Source organism: Thermomyces lanuginosus (genome assembly GCF_041956635.1).
Source record: "Thermomyces lanuginosus strain ATCC 200065 unplaced genomic scaffold VTN49scaffold_42, whole genome shotgun sequence".
NCBI classification, from domain to species: domain Eukaryota; kingdom Fungi; phylum Ascomycota; class Eurotiomycetes; order Eurotiales; family Trichocomaceae; genus Thermomyces; species Thermomyces lanuginosus.
The window spans coordinates 801,840-820,223 of record NW_027192376.1 but is presented as its reverse complement, the minus strand read 5'-3'; the positions used below and the strand labels follow the sequence as shown (position 1 = coordinate 820,223).

Genomic DNA, 18,384 nt, shown 5'->3' with positions numbered 1-18,384 from the left:
TTAGCGTAAACGAGAAGTCGATTGTTCGGTAGAACAGGCTCTTTTGAGCTCCTGATGCGAAGTTTTCCCGGCCACTCAGTGCGAAGTTCTTAGGGTTAGGGTTGGCGATGAACTTTTTCTCACGCGCCAGCCAGAAGCTGTTGCGGCGTCTTTCAATTTTAAGCCTTTCTTTGTAGCTTGAAAAATCGGATCCTTGTACCCTGAAACGAAGGATCACAGCCGGCTTTAGTGTCAGGTGTTATCTACTTTAATACGTATGGGCAGGTAATTCGACCAGCAGATCTTGCTCAGCAGCATCAAAAAGACTTGCAGGAGCTCTGTTTCGCCAGGGCAAAGTACGATCAAGCCGTGACCATGCATGGCGAGAACTAGATATCGTTGAAAATATGTTGGGCCCTGAACATCAAAGAACCTCATCTGCATCAACCGCATCGGCTTACTTCTCTATTGCAAAGGCAAATATGGGGAGGCAGAGAACATGTATTCGGCGGGCACTGGAAGGCTGGCAGAAGGTGATAGGACTTCTCTATCCCCGCACGCTCAGTACCTTGGTCATGCTCGTATTAGATCTCAAACGTCAAGGAAAATATATGGGAGTCGAGACGATTAATCAAGAGCTGGGCTAGCTATGTTCTGTCATCCCACTGTGAACCGTGGGAGAGGGTCTGTGTTGTTCTCCAGAGTCCGGTGGACCTTGTCTGGAGATTTCTCATTCACTGGATATGACTTTGGCGCAGTTAGATCGATCCTAGAGGAGAGACGGATTGCCTAGAAGCTATTAGGACATTGGGTAAGACCCGGTTCAATTGTACCAGGATACTCCAGCAGCCTTCTAAGTGAGACTGGATTGAGGAAAGGAATTCCTTGAGCGACGTATTCACAATTCGAGCCCATAAGGCCCAGACCGAATTGTATAGGCCGAATGTAATCGAGAAGTTGACGGTCCAGGAGGTCGGGGATCCCTCGGCGCGACACCGGAAGAGCGCGAGTACCCAACCGTCCAGGGCAGGGTTCTTAGGGTTAGGGTTAGCATACTTTGGATGTATTCCCTTAGGCGTCAAGAGGTGCTACAAGCGCCGCGGCGAACCCCGCATCAGGAAAGGCCTTGTTTTGATGTCTTTCTCCGCGATTTGAAGTACAGTCGGGTCCTTGTACCTCTGAAAAAAAGGGAACAAGGCGATAATAAGGGATCGATAGCCGCCCTAAAAACTTTCCTGCCAGTCACGCTCAAGAAGATGATGGTCGGCCTCCGCTCGATTGCCAGGGCGCAGGCTCCGTTGGGCCTCCCGTTTCAACCATGCAGACATGCGCGCTCCGCCGCACGTTGCCAGTGGCCACTAATCATAGACAAGGCTAAGCCCATTTGAAATTGCAGGGATGCGCGGAAACGCGTCGTTTAATCATTCCACGATGCTATTCAAGACTACAAGTAAGCCGGCCACCATCTGGCCGGCTCAAAGCATCACTTTTCATGGTTTGGGGGTATGATGGCTGAGTTATTTCGCGCGACATTATTTGAGAACGAGAGAGGATGGCTTCACAAGACACGTTGAGAATTCTTTCTCTTGGTAAGCAGTCTATGGTTTTACAGTTCCGGTGCTTTTGGCTGACTGTCGCTTGAGATGGGGGCGGGATTCGCGGCCTCTCAAGCCTGCTCATTTTGGAGAATATTATGGAGAGAGTAGGGAAAATCAAGGGTCTCAAAGACCCGCCTCGTCCTTGTGAATTATTTGACCTGATCGGGGGCACAAGCACGGGAGGGTACTGGTTTAATCATCCGATCTCTTTGACAGACCGGGCTGACATGGGCTCAGAATCATTGCAATAATGCTGGGGAGGCTGGGTATGAGCGTAGATGAATGTATCCGAGCATATCACAAAGTCGCCCAGCAAGCCTTTACTCGGAAATGGAACTCTTGGTTCCCTGCACGCCCCTCTGGCACTTTCTCGGCGAAAGCTCTAGAAAATGCCATCAAACGAACAATCAGGGAGTATTGTCCAGAACCGGAGTGCGTGGCTCGCCGGCGTCAAAATCAGCAAACAATTGATTCCTGTCCACATGGCGAGACTCTGCGCTTTCGAAGGCCAGAGTGCACAAAAACGTAAGTCAGTGACAACGACGGCAATGATGTAGAAAGGCTCCGGCTCATTTATCATAGAGTGGTCTTAGCAATCACAAAAGAAAATGTTAATGCGCTGCCGATGCTTTTCAAAACGTACGATACACCAACTTCCTTTGAAGACTGCACCATATGGGAGGTTGCCCGTGCGACGTCTGCGGCAACCACTTTCTTCAAGCCCATTAAGGTAGGCCGCGACGGGACCGAGTTCATTGATGCCGCTTTCGGGCACAACAACCCATGCGAAGTTCTCATTGAGGAAGGTCAACGACTGTTCCCGAATTGCGGCCGAATGTGCATACTCAGCATAGGCACTGGCCTGGGGGATGTGGTCACTATCAAAGACTCTCGACTCTCCATTATCAAAGCGCTGAAAGAAATGGCTACGTCATCCAAAATCGTCGCATCTAAACTAAATAATCGGTATGGAGATTCCGGGCTTTACTTTCGATTCAATGTGGATCTAGGGCTACAAGACATTACTTTGTCAGACTGGGAGAAGACTAGCACCATCTCTGCACACACGCGGAACTATTTGGCTGAAAACGATAGGAGTATTCAGAGATTCGTCGAAAACCTCCTTGCCAAAGGCCCGGTCGGTGAAAGGATTCCGGCCCCGACCAAAGACGCCCAATTCCGAGAGGAGAGACAAAAAGGTCAGAGTTTATTCCACCCAAGATCACTTTCCTATGCTGACTGATCGCTTTTGTAACTATTAGGCTCCGCACATTTTGCTGTGCCATTTGGGAGAAATAAAAGCTTCATCGGCCGTGAATCAACCCTAAAGCGACTTCTTTCATTGGTCCCTCCAAGCGTTGAATCGAGTGACTGTCAATGGACAGCAATTGTCGGACTCGGAGGCATTGGAAAGACACAGGTTGCCCTCGAAGCTGCCTTCCGTGTTCGTGACAGCTATCCTGACTGCTCTGTCTTTTGGGTACCAGCCGTAGATTCCTCCAGCTTTGAAAATGCCTACCGAAAAATCGGGCAGCTGCTGAAGATCGATGGCATCAATGAAAAGGATGCTGACGCCAAAACTCTCGTTAAGAAAGCTCTGAGTGAAAGTTCCAGCAGCTGGCTTCTGATTGTCGACAATGCCGACAATACAGACCTTCTCTTTGACAATGACACAGGTCTCATTAACTATTTACCATCCAACTGGAACGGCTCCATCCTGTTCACCACACGGAACCGGGAGATCATAAGCAGACTTGACATCCCAGAGGCCAACGTTGTTACTATCGAGGAAATGAACGACAACGAGGCAATGGAGCTCTTGAGAATGTACCTGGACCAGTCCCAAATGCAGGATATGGAACGCTCGAAAAAACTTGTTGAGAGCCTCGGTTATCTCCCTCTCGCCTTGAGACAAGCGGCTGCATACATGGCCAGAACACGGATGTCGACATCGAAGTACCTGGATCTTTGCCAATCAAGCGACAAGAACATGATCCAATTGCTGAGCAGAGGGTTTGAGGATCGGCATCGATATAAGGGGATGGAAAATTCGATCGCTACAACTTGGCTAATCTCCTTTCGAGATATCGAGGACCATCATCCTCTGGCCGCTGACTACCTAAAGTTCATGTCATTCCTGGGTCAGAAGGACATTCCACAAACTTTGCTCCCTCCGGCAAATGCCGTAGACATGGAAGAAGCCCTCGGAATCCTAAGAGCGTATGCGTTTATTTCGGAGCGCGAAGAATGTTCTACATACGATATGCACCGACTGGTTCAACTTGCAACGTTGAACTGGTTGAAGGAAAAGGGAGAAATAAGCGAGCGCTCCACACGAGTGATGCAGCGGCTTGCGAAGGTCTTTCCGTCTCCTGAACCTCAAAACAGGGCATTATGGATGGGATATCTACCACATGCACGGCGCATTCTAATATTCAAGAGTATCATTGAAGATCACGCGACTGTGAGCAACATTCTTGAGATTGTAGGCCTCAGCCTTCGTCATTTGGGTCAATTTCGAGAGGCGGAAGCAATGCATCGGCAGGAGCTAGAGATCAGAGAGAAGGTACTGGGGCCTGAGCATTCAGGAACCCTTAACAGCGTCAACAACCTTGGATTGGCCCTTTTTGATTTAGGCAAGTATGTTGAGGCCGAGGCAATGCATCGGCGAGCGCTAGAAACCGAAGAGAAGGTCCTGGGCCCTGAACACCCAAACACCCTCAATACCATCAATAACCTCGCAAATGTTTTTTCTCGTCTGGGCAGGTACAACGAGGCCGAGATGCTGTATCGGCGGGTGCTAGGAATTAGAGAAAAGGTGCTGGGATCTGAGCATCCGGCCACCCTCAACAGCGTCAATAACCTTGGTTTGGCCCTTCTTGAGCTGGGCAAATATGACGTGGCCGAGGCAGTGCTTCGGCAGGCGCTAGAAATCAGGGAGAAAGTGCTGGGACCTGAGCATCCTAGTACCTTTGATAGCATCGAGAACGTCGGATCGATCCTTTCTCGCCTGGGCAAGCATGATGAGGCAGAGACGATGTACAAGCGTGCGCTAGAGATTGAAGAGAAAGTGTTGGGGCCTGAGCATCCGCGCACCATTGACAGCGTTAATAACCTTGGATTAGCCTTTCATCGTCGGGGTAGGTATGAAGAGGCAGAAGCAATGTATCGGCGCGCTCTGGAAACTAGGGAGAAAATGTTGGGGCCTGAGCATCCAAGCACCCTCAACAGCATCAACAATCTTGGGTCTGTCTATTCTCGTCTGGGCAAGCATGATGTAGCCGTGGCAATGCATCGACGAGCGCTGGAGATCAAGAAGAGAGTGCTAGGGCCAGACCACCCCCACACTCTCAACAGCGCCAGCAATCTTGCAATAGCCCTCTTTGATCTGGGTAAGCAAGATGAAGCGGAGGCAATGCATCGGCAGGTGTTAGTAATCAGGGAGAGGGTGCTTGGGTCTGAACATCCAGGCATACTTAGCAGCCTCGACTACCTTTCCGCAACCCTCTTTGATCTGGGCAAGTATCACGAAGCTGAGGCAATGCGTCGGCGGGCCCTGGAGATCAGAGTGAAAGTATTGGGACCCGAGCATCCAGACACCATCAACAGTGTCAACAACCTTGGATTAGCTTTATCCCGTCTGGGCAAGCATGACGCGGCTGTGGCGACGCACCGGCAAGCTCTAGAGATCCGGGAGAAAGTGCTGGGCGCTGACCATCCAGACACTATCAGCAGCGCCAACAATCTTGGTGTGTCTCTTTTTGATTTGGGCAAGTACGATGACGCGGAGGCAATGCATCGGCGGGCTCTAGAGATTCGGGAGAAAGTGCTGGGGCGTGATCATCCAGACACCTCCACGAGCGCCAACAATCTTGCGATAGTCCTTTCTCGTTTGGGCAAACGTAACGAGGCGGAGGCAATGCACCGGCGGGCGCTAGAAATCAGGGAGAAGGCGTTTGGGCCCGAGCATCCAGTCACCCTCAACAGTGTCAGCTACCTTGGATTAGCCCTTTTTGATCTAGGCAAATATGACGAGGCCGAGGCCATGCATCGGCGGGCTCTGGAGATCCGAGAAAAGGTTCTAGGGCGTGAGAATCCAGACACCGTCAACAGCGTCTGCAACCTTGCAGTCACCTTCTCTTCTCTGCGCAAGTATGACGAGGCGGAAGCTATGCATCGGCGAGCGCTAGAGACCAGAGAGAAAGTGCTGGGACCCGAGCATCCAGCCACCCTCAACAGCATCAACAACCTCGGACTGGCCCTCTCTGATTTGGGCAAGTACGAAGAGGCCGAGGCCATGCATCGGCGAGCGCTGGAGATCGAAGAGAAGGTGCTGGGGCCCGAACATCCCGATACCATTAACAGCGTCAAGAATCTTGCATTTGTCCTCTCTAGTGTGGGCAAACATGACGAGGCTCAGGCAATGCATCGGCGTACGCTGAAATCCGGAAAAAGGCGCCGGGGGCCAAGAATTCATATACCCTCGCCAGCACCTACAATCTCGCAGTAACCCATGTAATCTGGGCAAAGATGATGCGTCCGAGAAAATGTACCGATAGCAGCTAAAGATCAGGGAGAAAGTGTTGGGCCCTAGCATTCAGTCATCGTCGGCAGTGCCATTAACGTCGGCTTACCTTTCCCGGCATCAAGACAATCATGGCGTCCAGAGACGATGTATCGTCGGGGTGCCTGAGGGCTGGCAGAAGATTCTTAGCCTGTAGGTGCACCATGGAGAGTCTCCGCAAACGTCTCAAAAGCCACAGAGGCTCGACAGATTCCCAGTAGAGATTAGTCATTCCTCTGAACATGACTTACTTGGGCCGTTCCAGGAGGAGAAATCAACTGCCTTGTCTCCGTGGAATACAAGCCCCTTTTAGGTCGGACTTGATGGAGAGAGAGAAATCCATGACCAACACATACACAGTACGAACCTATTCTTTGGATACTATATTTGCGCTGAAACATCGTTTTTGGATTTGTACGGATTTGTACGGATGGGTAGATTAGGCTCAGGAACAAAAGGGTCGTGTGAGAAACTGCGAGCATGAAAAGCCATACTTGGGAAAATGATGGAAGCACTAGTAGACTCAGAAGTACTTCGTACCACGGCTCACTAAACTTGCGCAAAGTGTGGGACAATCTCCTTGTTCTTTTCGACTCATATTTCGACGACCTATGAAGAGAAACCTATAGACATGACAAAACGTGATATCGTGGCGATAAAAGCTGTACTGTATGTTAACTTAGATAGTACTCAGATCTTCAAGACATGAAGAGAATAATATGGGGGAAATATATAGGGTTAAAGACTTGATCGGCTTAATGCACCGCCTGTCGCGGAACATCGTACCCTTGCAACGCCCCCTCCAGATCATCGGGATGAGCCACAGGCTCCTGCGGGCGCGGATCCTCCTTTCTCCACTCGCCCTGATTGTTTGCCGGGATGGGCACCTCCCCAGCCTGCTGGAATTGCAGCTGCTGGCGCTGCTGATGGGCGGCGGCCTCCTGACGGACGCGCGCGCGGAAGGACATGACCTCATCGAGGATCATGCGGCGCATCTCGTGGATGTCGTCGACGACCTCGAAGTGGAAGTCAAAGGTTGTGGGACAAGTCGGCTCGTCCGAGGCATCGTGCCAGATGTGGAGGTAGCGGTGCTCGAGGGCTTCTTCGACGGAAATACGCTGTGCCGGGTCGAACGCAAGCATGCGCTCCAGCAGATCCAGCGCGTCCGGGTTCGCGTTGGGGAACAGCCGCGAGAAGGGAATCTTAGGCATGTACGGCAGGTTGCGCACGTATTCCTGCGCACGGGGTGAGCCGATTCGGCTAAGAGTCTCCTCAGCCGGGGTGCCCAGGTAGTGCAGGATTTGGTTCAGCTGGTCGACGTAGTCACGGCCTTTGAAGAATGGGCGTCCGCCGAGGAGTTCGGCGAGGATACAGCCGACGGACCAGACGTCAACTGCTTTGGTCAGTTCTATCCTTGAGAAAGCTATATGGGTGTTGTTAGACGTACTCGCTTTCGTATAACTCTGGAAACTAAGCATAATCTCCGGTGCTCGGTACCATCGCGTCGCCACATACTCGGTCATGTACCCGGCGTTCTCCTCCGGGTCGATCGAGAAGCCACGGGCCAGCCCAAAGTCGGCGATCTTGAGCTCACAGTCCGCGTTCACCAGCAGATTGCCAGGCTTGAGGTCTCGGTGCAGCACGTTGGCGGAGTGGATGTACTTGAGACCGCACAGGATCTGATAGATGAACGACTGGAAGTGTGCGTCGGTCAGCGGCTGGCCAGAGCGGATGATAGCAGCCAGATCGCATTCCATCAGCTCTGGTCACGTTGTGAGCAATGCTCCATGTTTCGAGGATTCCGACACATACCCTCGTAGATGTACGCCTCATTGAAGCTGTCTGGTCGGGGAATATCCATGTCATATAAACATGTGATCTATAATTCAGAACTCGTTAGCATATTCATCTCATCATTACCACCAGAAGCAGAGGGCACCAACATTCCGATGACCCCGGAAATGCTGCAGCAGCTTAATCTCCCGCAGCGCCCGCTTGGCCAGGATCTTCTTGCTGAAAATGTTCGTCACCTTCTTGATCGCGACGCCCTCGTTGGTCTGCGTATTCACAGCGGCGCTACAGAGACCCCCTTCTCGTCAGAACCCAAGTCATTCATCCCATTTTCTAATTCCCTTTTTAGGCGAAGGGACCGTGCCTACCAAACAATGCCGTAGGCACCTTGCCCCAATTCCTTGGTCACATTGTATCGTTCGTCGACGATGAAGTCCTGGTTGAAGACCTTGAACACCTTACGTCCTTGGAGGTCCGCCATGGTTCGATCAATCGATCAGTTTCGGTTCTGAATATATTTCGGTTTCGGATTCGAGTCGAATTGGATCAATGGCAACGGCGGCGGTGAATGCAAGGATTCAGCCCGTCTTTCCTTCGTCCGTTGGAGGGGTGGGAAGGACTGGGGTAGGTTAGAGCAACACGGGCCGGGCCAGGAAGAGGAAACACTGCAAAACGAGCGTGTGATTTCAGGAGATTAAAAATTCGACACCGAATGCAGGATAAATGATTCGGTGCCGGGGGAAAAATTATAAGAAAGACAAAATTTCAAGCGGTCTCCTGGGCGTTGCGCGGCCAGGCTGGGCTGAGGAGGGGAAAACGAGGGGCTTTTAAATACAATCTATTTCCTGGGTTTTAGAGACGATAGTACACTCAACGCCCACCAACGAGGCACGCTTTGACTGACGAATTTATAAGGAATTTATCCAGATTTAACCAGGGAATCCTGAAGATGGCGCACTATTTGACAATGGATATCCTGAATCGAATATCTGTGCACAGCAGAAACATTTGAGCTCGTTACTCGTAATCTTCATGTTTCATCTACCGCCGGCCATTAATGCCGGCCCCATGCCTCGGCGAATCAGCCAGGTTTGTTCAGGGATCACACGGCCCGACTATGCACCATGCAGCAGCCAGTCACTCCCGGCAGTGCGCAGCTCACAGCTGCGGCCAAGACCGCCACCACACACCCATGCATGCCGCAACCACAAGGTCCATCATCTTGATCCCTTCGTCGTCAATCACCAGCTTTCCCAACTTCACGTCTTTGCCGTCCATCCCACCGCCGCCGCGTTCACGGGCCAACGCGAAACTCTCCCGGCGGTCGTTGATCTCTTCCTCTGCGCTTTCTCCGGAACCGCGGCGACTCTGCGGACGTGAGTCCCCTTGCTGACTGTCGCGCGATCGATGTCGCACGTGCTGTACTTTCTGCACGCCAGAGTTGATCAACTCCGTGATCGACGTTCGCGCGCCTTTGTTGCGCAGCTGGCTCAGTCCCGTCTTCGTCGGCGACGGCGGGCTGTGGTGCTGCTCCAGCGGGAACGGGATGTTAAACCGGATCTCCGCCACGGTCACCGCGGGCGGTGGCTTCGTAGACGGGGGCCCGGGAATCGTGTGCTTGCACTTGATACTGCGGCCATCGATACTGGCTACAAAGGTGCATGTACCGTTCCACGGCGACGTGAATGTGTAGTAGCCTCGGGCCGGTTTCGCATTGTTGCTGCTGTTATCGTCGGTCATGAAGCTGAGCCCGGTCCTGGTCCGTAGGCCGTTGATCGCCTGCTGCACATTCTGTGCAACTTGCGCCACATCTTCCCGGATGGACTGATGGCGAACCGCGACGACGTCTCGCGAAAAGACCTCGCCACTTCCTCTGCGCGACGCCGCATTGGGACCAGTCGAGCTCACGGGATTCGCGCTGTGTCCTCGGTCCGGAGACGCGGGAAGGTTTACGCCGAGATCTGCCAGCGATATCGAATCGTCCTGGTGAATGAATCGCGAATACCCCGGCGTAAAGATCTCAATGTGGATCGGACCCCGGCCTGTCCGCGCACCGGAGATAGTCCCCACGTTCCATTGACTTGCTGACGCGGGATCACGGCGGATAAGCGTAATATGGAATCTTGAGCTATCTGAAAAGGCAGACGTTGGGCTAAAGGGTTCCGGTCTCTGTGGGAGCGTGCGGGCCGGAGAGGCGCTCTCGACGGACTTTCGCCGCGGCGGGGACTGGTCGACGCTGGGTCTCAGATTGGCGTCAAAGGAGCGGCGCATCAACTGAGGATTTGTGACCGACAGCGGACGATCCGCATTCCACGATTCATGCTGGGTCGAAGGATCCGCGTTTGTCTCGACACTGATCACTGGCCGTCGGGGAATACTGAACGTGCTCGAGGACCGCTGCGGCTCGGCATCTCCGTTCGATGGCGCCACTATTGTAGGTGACGACTGCGGCACGGGAACTCTACGAATTGAGTTTCCTCGTTGCGCCGACGCCGCGACGGGCTTGCGCGGGATCGTAGGATTATTTTGCCGCGGCGGCGACTGCTGCCGGAGGATATCCTCATCGGCCTTGGTCGCAACGTGTAGATAGTAGAGCGACGAGTGCACAGCTTCGGTTGAGATCTGAGATTTTGTTGGAGGCTTTAGCGGGGTGAGGATTACATCTATTTCAGGTTTTAGTGTCAATTGTTAATTTGTAGACTGCCGTTAAGAATCTAGTCTCTTACCTTCACTCCCCGGTACCCGCACAATATACAGAACAACCGGATCCAACCGCGGCTGCGTTGGATTTCGCGGATACGCCGGCGGATGCGCGGCGATAGGGAGGATGGCGGACAGCGAGCGGGCTTCGACCGGGGGTTGTTGATACGGCGACGATATTGGATCCGCCATCATGGTCCATGGATTCAAAAAAATCTTATAAAACAATTGAAATCAGGCACAAAGGTTCTTCTCCCCCTTCTTATAGTTATATACGGGGTATATCTCTTTTTTTTTTTTGAATTTCAAGCTTTATAGCCACCTGATTTTATCGATGATGCCTTTTTTTGTGCCAGCCAGTTGATGGACAGCCCATCATCCCGAGTGTGGAGTCGCGAAGGAATGCCAAATCCATTCGGCTGATTTTCGTCAATACGAGGCAGGGCTCGTTTGAGGATAGAGGTCGGGTATGAAGCTTGAATCCATTCATCGCGCGGTCCAGATTAAACGGCAGGCTATTGAGCTGTGGCCCTGGTATGGGCTTGCTCAGGTCCATTGAGAGCTGAGATGATAACCGGTTATACACGGGTTGGGTTATTGGAGGGGTTATCCCCGCATGGGGATTAGGGGGATCGCTGGACCAATCAGATAGCAGGCCACAGTCCAGCCGAATGGCGGTGCCTTGTCAACGTCATTCTGTGGCTGTGCTTACGCCTGATACAGGGCTGATACTCGAGAAAAGCTAGGAATAGGAACAAGGAACCAGGGGTGGACAGAACTGAATTTGGTATCTCGCCAAACGAGTGTAGTAAAAGCTGCTGTCCGACAGAAAAAGAAATGCTAATCCCAAGTAAGAAAGAACTCCAGCCCAAATCAAAATGACCCATGACAACCATAAGTATCAAACATATGGCCAGGCATCAGACCACCGTCTCCGACCGTTCGCCCTCGGCGATCACGGGCGTTGGCAGCCCTCGAGCCGGGCTCTGTAATACAAGTTGCTCATGCCGACGCACGCGGATGAACTCACATACAGATCGAATGAGAATAAACCACCCAACAATCATCAGGATATATGAAACCCAGTCACCGGTCGAGATGCCCGACGAACTTCCACCGCTCCTTTGACCGCCGCCCTGATCTCCCACAGCATTAGGATCAAAGTCGTGGCTGTTGGGATCCGACGGAGGTGCGTATTGCTCGCCACCACCTGCCGGCCCGGAATCACTGCTACCCTTCATGTAAAATCCATACTGGACCAGCGTAAGGCCCAGCCCGGCCTTGCTGCCGTTCTTGGCCGCATGTGTGGTGTGGAGGAGATACGTCAAAAGGAAGCCGATCAGTTGGAAGGACATGGAGATCATGCCGTTCCAGATAAAGGAGAAAACAGAACCCACCGGCAAGCCATCTACGTATACCTCGTCCGATGCCATGCCCGGAGCCAAGATCGTAGTTTCCCAGTAGGGAGGCGTTGCGTCGGCGGCTGCTTGTTCGTAGGACTACTAAAGTCAGCAAAACCCTCGTTCACTCCAATCGGAGAGGCAACATACAGGAGGCAGGTCTTCCTCCGGCTTCTCCCCAGCACGCTCCGGTTTGGCATTCAAGTTTGCGAACACACCATCATTTGTGCGTCCCATCCCGATTGAACGGGTAGGACGCACCGATGACGACGGTGTCGGGCGTTGTTGACTTTCTGAGGAGGATGATGATGATGACGACTGGACATTACTATCAGTCTGACTGGGCGTCCCGCGCATCAGTCGCTGTCGATCATCCGGCTCATCGTCATCGTCGGAGTCACTTCCATTGTCGAATGCGTCCTCCAACGTATGATCGGCGTCATTTGGTAAGGGATCTGCTTCGAACAATAGTCGCCGGCGCTCCGGAGACGGGGAGCGAGAGTAGGGCGGTGGCGAGGAAGTAATAGATCGCACTTCTACGGGCGTGCCTTGGGCTTGGTCATTGTGGCCATCGTCGTCATGGGTGTTTACCTGCACAGCTAGTTAGTCGTCGTGAACTCAGACCATCCTTTGTTGTGTTCATAGGACATGCCCTTTCATATCTATGTGAGCTCATGACGAGCTTGCGCGGTAGCGGTCGCGGGCTGCAGCAGACAAGTAAAACAACACGGGAAAGGAAACGGAAAACGAGGGAAAGGTCGCGAACGATGCTGGATAGAAGGTATGAAAGGACCGATTGGATGGAAAAGGCACCTAAGGCCAAGGGATCACAGGGTGTGGCGGATGAACCACGAGGCCCTCGCCCGGACTCCCGCTGCCGCTGGAGCCGCTGGCTGGCTGGCGGTACGATCTTCAAATGATTGGAAAATTTCGTTGGAGAAGTGAAAATTGCAGAATATTTCGTATTCCATTTTTGAGACTCCCCACACGCCAAGAACTATTGGAAACCTTACTCAGCAGATCCAGCCAATCATACCCGTCATACCATCTCAGGCAGCACAATTTCACATTCGGCTTTGGATGCGTATGTTGACCTTTAGCTTTTGGTACTGGACGCTAACGAGCAGTTAGTTGCTGCTTGGTATTTGAGCCTCGAGATATTCAACCTCCTGCCGCTCCTTCAGTACGAAGCTGCACATTATCGGCAAGTTTGGTAGGTGGTGATTAGCTTCGTCTGAACCTGCGGTAAAGTACTTGTACCACCGCTCCTAGAGAGGGCTGATGGACGAGTGTTCAACGGCTGTACCCGGCCACCCCTTTGAAGTCGGCCTACTTGACTCTCAAAGCCATGTCCGGAGAAACAACAAATCGCTAGATAGAACCTGTCGGCTCCGGAGAACAAGACAAGTTCTGTCATGATTCCAGTAGAATGGTGGTGAACCTAGCTAGCTCAGCTTCCGACGAATCATCTGGGCCTCCTCGGATTTTCCTTGATTTTCGAGTGCTGATGCGAGTTTGTGGAGGCTTTTGAGGGTGTGCGGATGGTCAGGTCCCAATATTTTCTGGCAGCCTTCCAGCAACCGCCGATAAATCGCCTCTGCCTTCGCATGACTTCCTTGAAGCTCAAGGACAAGGCCGAGTTCACTGACGCTGTTGAGTGTGTGCGGATGCTCGGGCCCCAGCATTTTCTCCTTCGTTTCCAGCACCCGCCGGTGCATGGCCTCGGCCTTGTCGTACTTGCCCTGGTGGCTAAGAACAATTGCGAGGTTGTTGGCGCTGTTGAGGGTGTACGGATGCTCAGGCCCTAGCATCTTTTCCCTTGTCTCTAGCGCCCGCCGATGCATAATCTCTGCTTCCTCGTATCTTCCCAGATGGGAAAGGGCGCATCCAAGGCTGTTGACGCTGTTGACGGTGCCGGGATGCTCTGGGCCCAGAACCTTTTCGTTCGTCTCGAGTGTCCGCCGGTGCATTTCCACGGCCTCGTCACGCTTGCCCATAGCAAAGAGGGTTGTTGCAAGGTTGCTAACACTTTCAAGGGTGACTGGATGTTCAGGGCCTAGCACCCTCTCCCTGATATCCAGAGCTTTCCGGTGCAATGCCTCTGCCTCCTCATACTTGCCCTGGTAAAAAAGGTCTACTGCAAGATTGTGGACGCTGTTGAGAGTGTATACATTGTCAGAACCCAGAACCTTCTCCCTGATCTTCAGCACTCGCCGATGCATTTTCTCGGCCTTTTCGTTTTTGCCCAGACGAGAAAGGACTACCGCAAGGCTGTTGATGCTCTGAAGGGTGCTTGGGTACTCAGGACCCAGCACCTTCTCTTTGGTCTGTACCGCCGACCAAAGCAATGCCTCGGCCTCACCATGCTTGCCCAGACGAGAAAGGACTATTGCAAGGTCGTTAACACTGTCAAGAGTGTTTGGATGCTCAAGCCCTTGCACCTTTTCTCTGATCTCTAGCTCCCGCCGATGTATTGCTTCTGCGTCTCGATACTGGCCCAAGTGTCGAAAGCTGAGGCCTACAACAGCAAGGAGTTTGCTCACAGCCATTTGATCATCAGCGATATTCTCGAACCCCAGAGCGGACCGTGCATGTGGAAGGTAACCCATCCATATATCTCTATTTTCATGTTCGGGAAACGGAAAGATCTCTGCAAGCCGCTGTAATGTTCGCGAGGACCATTCATTCAGGTCATCCTCCTTTGTCAGCCAGTTCAGCGTTGCAAGTTGAACCAGCCTGTGCATATCGTATGTGGAGCGTTCTTCCCGTTCCGAAATAAATGCATATGCTTTGAGAGTTCCGAGAGCCTCTTCAATCTCTATGATATCTGCTGGAGGGAGCAAAGTTTGTGGAATGTCTTTCTGGCCCAGGAATGACATGAATTTCAAGCACTCAGCGGCCAGGGGGCAATGGTCCTCGATATCGCGGAATGAGATCAGCCATGTTGTGGCGATCGAATTCTCCCCTTCTTTATATCGATGCCGGTCTTCAAAATCTCGGCTGAGCAACTCGATCATATTCTTGTCGCTTGACTGGCAAAGTTCCAGGTACTTCGATGTCGATATCCTCGTTTTTGCCATATATGCAGATGCTTGTCTCACTGCGAGAGGAAGATAACCGAGGCTTTCAACGAGCTCTTTCGTGAGTTCCGTATCCTGCATTTGGGACTGGTCCAGGTACATTCTCAAGAGTTCCATTGCCTCATTTTCGCTCATTTCCTCGACAGTAACAACGTTGACCTCTGGGATACCAAGTCTGCTTATGATCTCTCGGTTCCGTGTGGTGAACAGGATGGAGCCGTTCCAGCTGGATGGTAGATAGTTAATGAGACCTGTGTCATTGTCAAAGAGAAGATCTGTGTTGTCGGCGTTGTCGACAATCAGAAGCCAGCTGCTGGAACTTTCACTCAGAGCGGTCTTTACGAGCATTTTGGCGTCAGCATCCTTTTCATTGATGCCATCAATCATCAGCAGTTGGCCGATTTTTCGGTAGGCATTTTCAAAGCTGAAGGCATCCACGGCTGGCACCCAAAAGACAGAGCAGTCGGGATGGCTTTCCCGCGCCCGAAAGGCAGCTTCGAGAGCAACCTGTGTCTTTCCAACGCCGCCGAGTCCAACGACCGCTGTCCATTGGCACTCATCTGGTTCTACACGGGGAGGTATCAGCGAAAGAAGCCGACTTAGGATTGATTCACGTCCGACAAAGCCTTTATTTCTCCCAAATGGCACAGCAAAATGAGTTCGACCTGGGGCCAAAAAAGAGATTAGCAATAAAAGGGATATATGACGGAGGAGGGCGAACCTTTGTGTCTCTCAGCTGCGAATGAGACTTTTGTGTTTGAGATCGGGTTGCCACCGTTCCCTTGAGTTCTTGCAATGAGGCTTTCGACGAATCTTTGGATGATTTTCTCGTTTTCAGCCAAATAGTTCCGAGTATGGGCGGATATACTGCTAGCCTTTTCCCAGTCTGATAAGGTTATATCTTGCAACCCTTGATCCACATTGAATCGGAAGTAAGGGCCAACATCTCCGAACCGATTATTCAGTCTGGCTGCAACCTTTTTGGAGGACGTTGCCATTTGCTTTAATGCATTGATGATGGAGAGTCGAGAGTCTTTGATAGTGACCACATCTCCCAGGCCAGTACCTATGCTGAGTATGCACATTCTGTCGCAACTCGGGAACAGTCGTTGACCTTCCTCAATGAGGACCTCGCATGGGTTATTGTACCCAAAGCCAGCATCTATAAACTCAATTCCATCGCGCCCGATCCTGATGGGCTTGAAGAATGTGGTTGCCGCAGACGTCGCACGGGCAACCTCCCAGATGGTGCAGGAGTCGAGGGCAGCTGACGTTTCGTATGTTCTGAAAAAAGTCGGCAGCGCATCAACGTTATCCTTAGTGATTGCTAAAACTACTCTATAATAACGGGTGAGCTTGCACCCTACGTCTGCTATCAATGACTTACGTCTTTGTGCACTCCGGGTTGCGAAAGAGTAAAGTATCACCATGTGGACAGGAATAAGCTGTTTGCTGGCCTTGTCTTCTGCGCGTTACGCACTCCTGTTCTGGACAATACTCCCTGATTGTCTGTTTGATGGCGTTTTCCAGGGCCTTAGCAGAGAAAGCACCAGACGGGTGTGCAGGCAGCCATGAGGTCCGCTTCTGAGTAAAGGCTTGCTGGGCAAGCTTTCGATATGCTCGGATACATTCATCAACGCTCATACGCAGCCTCCCCAGCATTATTGCAATAATTCTGCGTTCATGTTAGCCAGCTCTGCCGACAATTCTCGCTGGATAACAGCACCCTCCCGTGCTTGTGCCCCCTATCAAGTCAAATTGCTCACATGGGCGGGGAACCTCTTTGAGGCCCTTGGCTTCCCGTACTTTCTCCATAATATTCTCCAGAATGAGGAGGCTTGAAAGGCCTCGGATCCCGCCCCCATCTCAAGCGACAGTCAGCCAAATGAAATGTAGGGAGTTGGAAGTCGTATATCATACCAAGAGAAAGAATCCTCAGCAAGTCCTGTGAAGCCATTCTGTTATATTCAGATAAGCGTCTGTGAAAGCAGTCTGAGCATCATACAAACGAAGATCCCGACACTCTAAAGCCAAGCGGATGGCTGATGCCTGATGACCGACGTACTGCTCGTATACTTGTATACTGATTCAAATTTGTAAGCTTCGAATTTGAATGCAAATTGACCAAGCTGATCGATAACAAATGTGGAGATGGAGATCAGATAAGATCACTAGACCAACGACCAACGACCAACGAGTTTTTCATTTCGCGCGACATTGCCAGAAACCAGATCCCATTACCATTACACATCATTCAATTGCGATTAATTTCCAGTCTTCCCGGCATAATCAAATTCTCAGAGATACCTCTTCAACAATGTCAAAGCAATCGGTAACTCCTCGCCGTTATTCACTCCAAGACGACAACTCTTGATGCTAACACACCCATCGCGCAGACCACGCGCCTCGCGCACATCTTCAAACACTGGCCCCAAGACCCCGTTCGACCATCCTCCGTCTCCGTGCAGACCTATCTGCAGGCCCGTATCCCCAAATCCGAGGGCGGCGCAGCCGACGAGCCCAATTCCTCTCTGTCCGAATCCTCCGTCAATGCTCTCTACTCCCTCCTGAACAATCGCTACAGCAAGCGATATCCCTTGCCAATGAAATTGCGGTACCCGGCCAGTGACCCGGAGCATTACGATGCCGTCGCGCGTGAGTTCGAGGAGGCGCCGACGCGGACGTGGTGGGAGCGGGTACAGAAGCGGTTGAGCGGGATGATTCGCTTTCAATGAGGACGGAACTTCGGGAACCTTCAGTTGTTATATACTACTGATGTATTACTACTATGTTTTGCATTTTTGGCGTTAGATGGTGGGTTTTTTTTTGTGTCCTGGGAAGAACAAAAGAAATAGTATTCGTTTTGGCTGGAACAAATCATCACAATCATCATTATAATCATCGTGGCTTCAACATTTTTTACAGCATCGGTTTCAAATCATCCGCTACACGGAATGGCGGCTCAGTCTTTGCGCGGATCTCATCCACTGTCACGCCATCCGCAATCTCAACCAATGTCAACCCTTCCTTGAAGTCGACGTCGAACACACCGAGCTCTGTGATGATGCGGCTGACACATGTCCGGCCGGTGAGCGGGAAATCGCATTGTTTGACGATCTTCGGGTTGCCCTTCTTATCTGTATGCTCCATTGTCACGACCACTCTAGTAGCGGAAGGGTTGGAGACGAGATCCATGGCACCGCCAAAGCCCTTGACTTTGCCGGGGAGCATCCCTAATGAACATTGTCAGCTAGGAATTCAAACCAAAAACC

General features: G+C 51.9%; 7 protein-coding genes across 7 annotated transcripts in view; 2 read left to right on the top strand and 5 right to left on the bottom strand.

The window, feature by feature from the left end:
- Positions 1-1,531: 1,531 nt before the first annotated feature.
- Positions 1,532-6,087, top strand: VTN49DRAFT_7035 (uncharacterized protein; the record flags this gene model as incomplete). The annotated part of the gene is made up of 5 exons (XM_069415260.1): positions 1,532-1,568; positions 1,623-1,761; positions 1,815-2,102; positions 2,160-2,776; positions 2,840-6,087. The coding sequence occupies 5 exons, from the start codon at positions 1,532-1,534 to the stop codon at positions 6,085-6,087; spliced, it is 4,329 nt and encodes a 1,442-aa protein (XP_069265075.1).
- Positions 6,088-6,896: 809 nt separating this feature from the next.
- On the bottom strand, positions 6,897-8,413 carry VTN49DRAFT_7034 (uncharacterized protein; the record flags this gene model as incomplete). The annotated part of the gene is made up of 5 exons (XM_069415259.1): positions 6,897-7,534; positions 7,589-7,903; positions 7,954-8,020; positions 8,085-8,217; positions 8,301-8,413. The coding sequence occupies 5 exons, from the start codon at positions 8,411-8,413 to the stop codon at positions 6,897-6,899; spliced, it is 1,266 nt and encodes a 421-aa protein (XP_069265074.1).
- Positions 8,414-9,090: 677 nt separating this feature from the next.
- On the bottom strand, positions 9,091-10,827 carry VTN49DRAFT_7033 (uncharacterized protein; the record flags this gene model as incomplete). Its single annotated transcript, XM_069415258.1, has 2 exons — positions 9,091-10,595; positions 10,659-10,827. The coding sequence occupies 2 exons, from the start codon at positions 10,825-10,827 to the stop codon at positions 9,091-9,093; spliced, it is 1,674 nt and encodes a 557-aa protein (XP_069265073.1).
- A 725-nt stretch (positions 10,828-11,552) lies between these two features.
- Positions 11,553-12,708, bottom strand: VTN49DRAFT_7032 (uncharacterized protein; the record flags this gene model as incomplete). Its single annotated transcript, XM_069415257.1, has 3 exons — positions 11,553-12,131; positions 12,183-12,623; positions 12,685-12,708. The coding sequence occupies 3 exons, from the start codon at positions 12,706-12,708 to the stop codon at positions 11,553-11,555; spliced, it is 1,044 nt and encodes a 347-aa protein (XP_069265072.1).
- A 769-nt stretch (positions 12,709-13,477) lies between these two features.
- VTN49DRAFT_7031 (uncharacterized protein) lies at positions 13,478-17,069 on the bottom strand (the record flags this gene model as incomplete). The annotated part of the gene is made up of 5 exons (XM_069415256.1): positions 13,478-15,777; positions 15,834-16,450; positions 16,500-16,787; positions 16,839-16,977; positions 17,033-17,069. The coding sequence occupies 5 exons, from the start codon at positions 17,067-17,069 to the stop codon at positions 13,478-13,480; spliced, it is 3,381 nt and encodes a 1,126-aa protein (XP_069265071.1).
- A 360-nt stretch (positions 17,070-17,429) lies between these two features.
- Positions 17,430-17,847, top strand: VTN49DRAFT_7030 (uncharacterized protein; the record flags this gene model as incomplete). The annotated part of the gene is made up of 2 exons (XM_069415255.1): positions 17,430-17,444; positions 17,509-17,847. The coding sequence occupies 2 exons, from the start codon at positions 17,430-17,432 to the stop codon at positions 17,845-17,847; spliced, it is 354 nt and encodes a 117-aa protein (XP_069265070.1).
- A 184-nt stretch (positions 17,848-18,031) lies between these two features.
- Positions 18,032-18,384, bottom strand: part of VTN49DRAFT_7029 (uncharacterized protein) — a gene marked incomplete at both ends in the record, with an annotated part of 2,145 nt that continues 1,792 nt past the window's right edge. The window contains one exon of the mRNA XM_069415253.1: positions 18,032-18,345. Within this exon, the coding sequence (XP_069265069.1) occupies positions 18,032-18,345 (314 nt within the window). The remainder of the gene's footprint in view (positions 18,346-18,384) is intronic.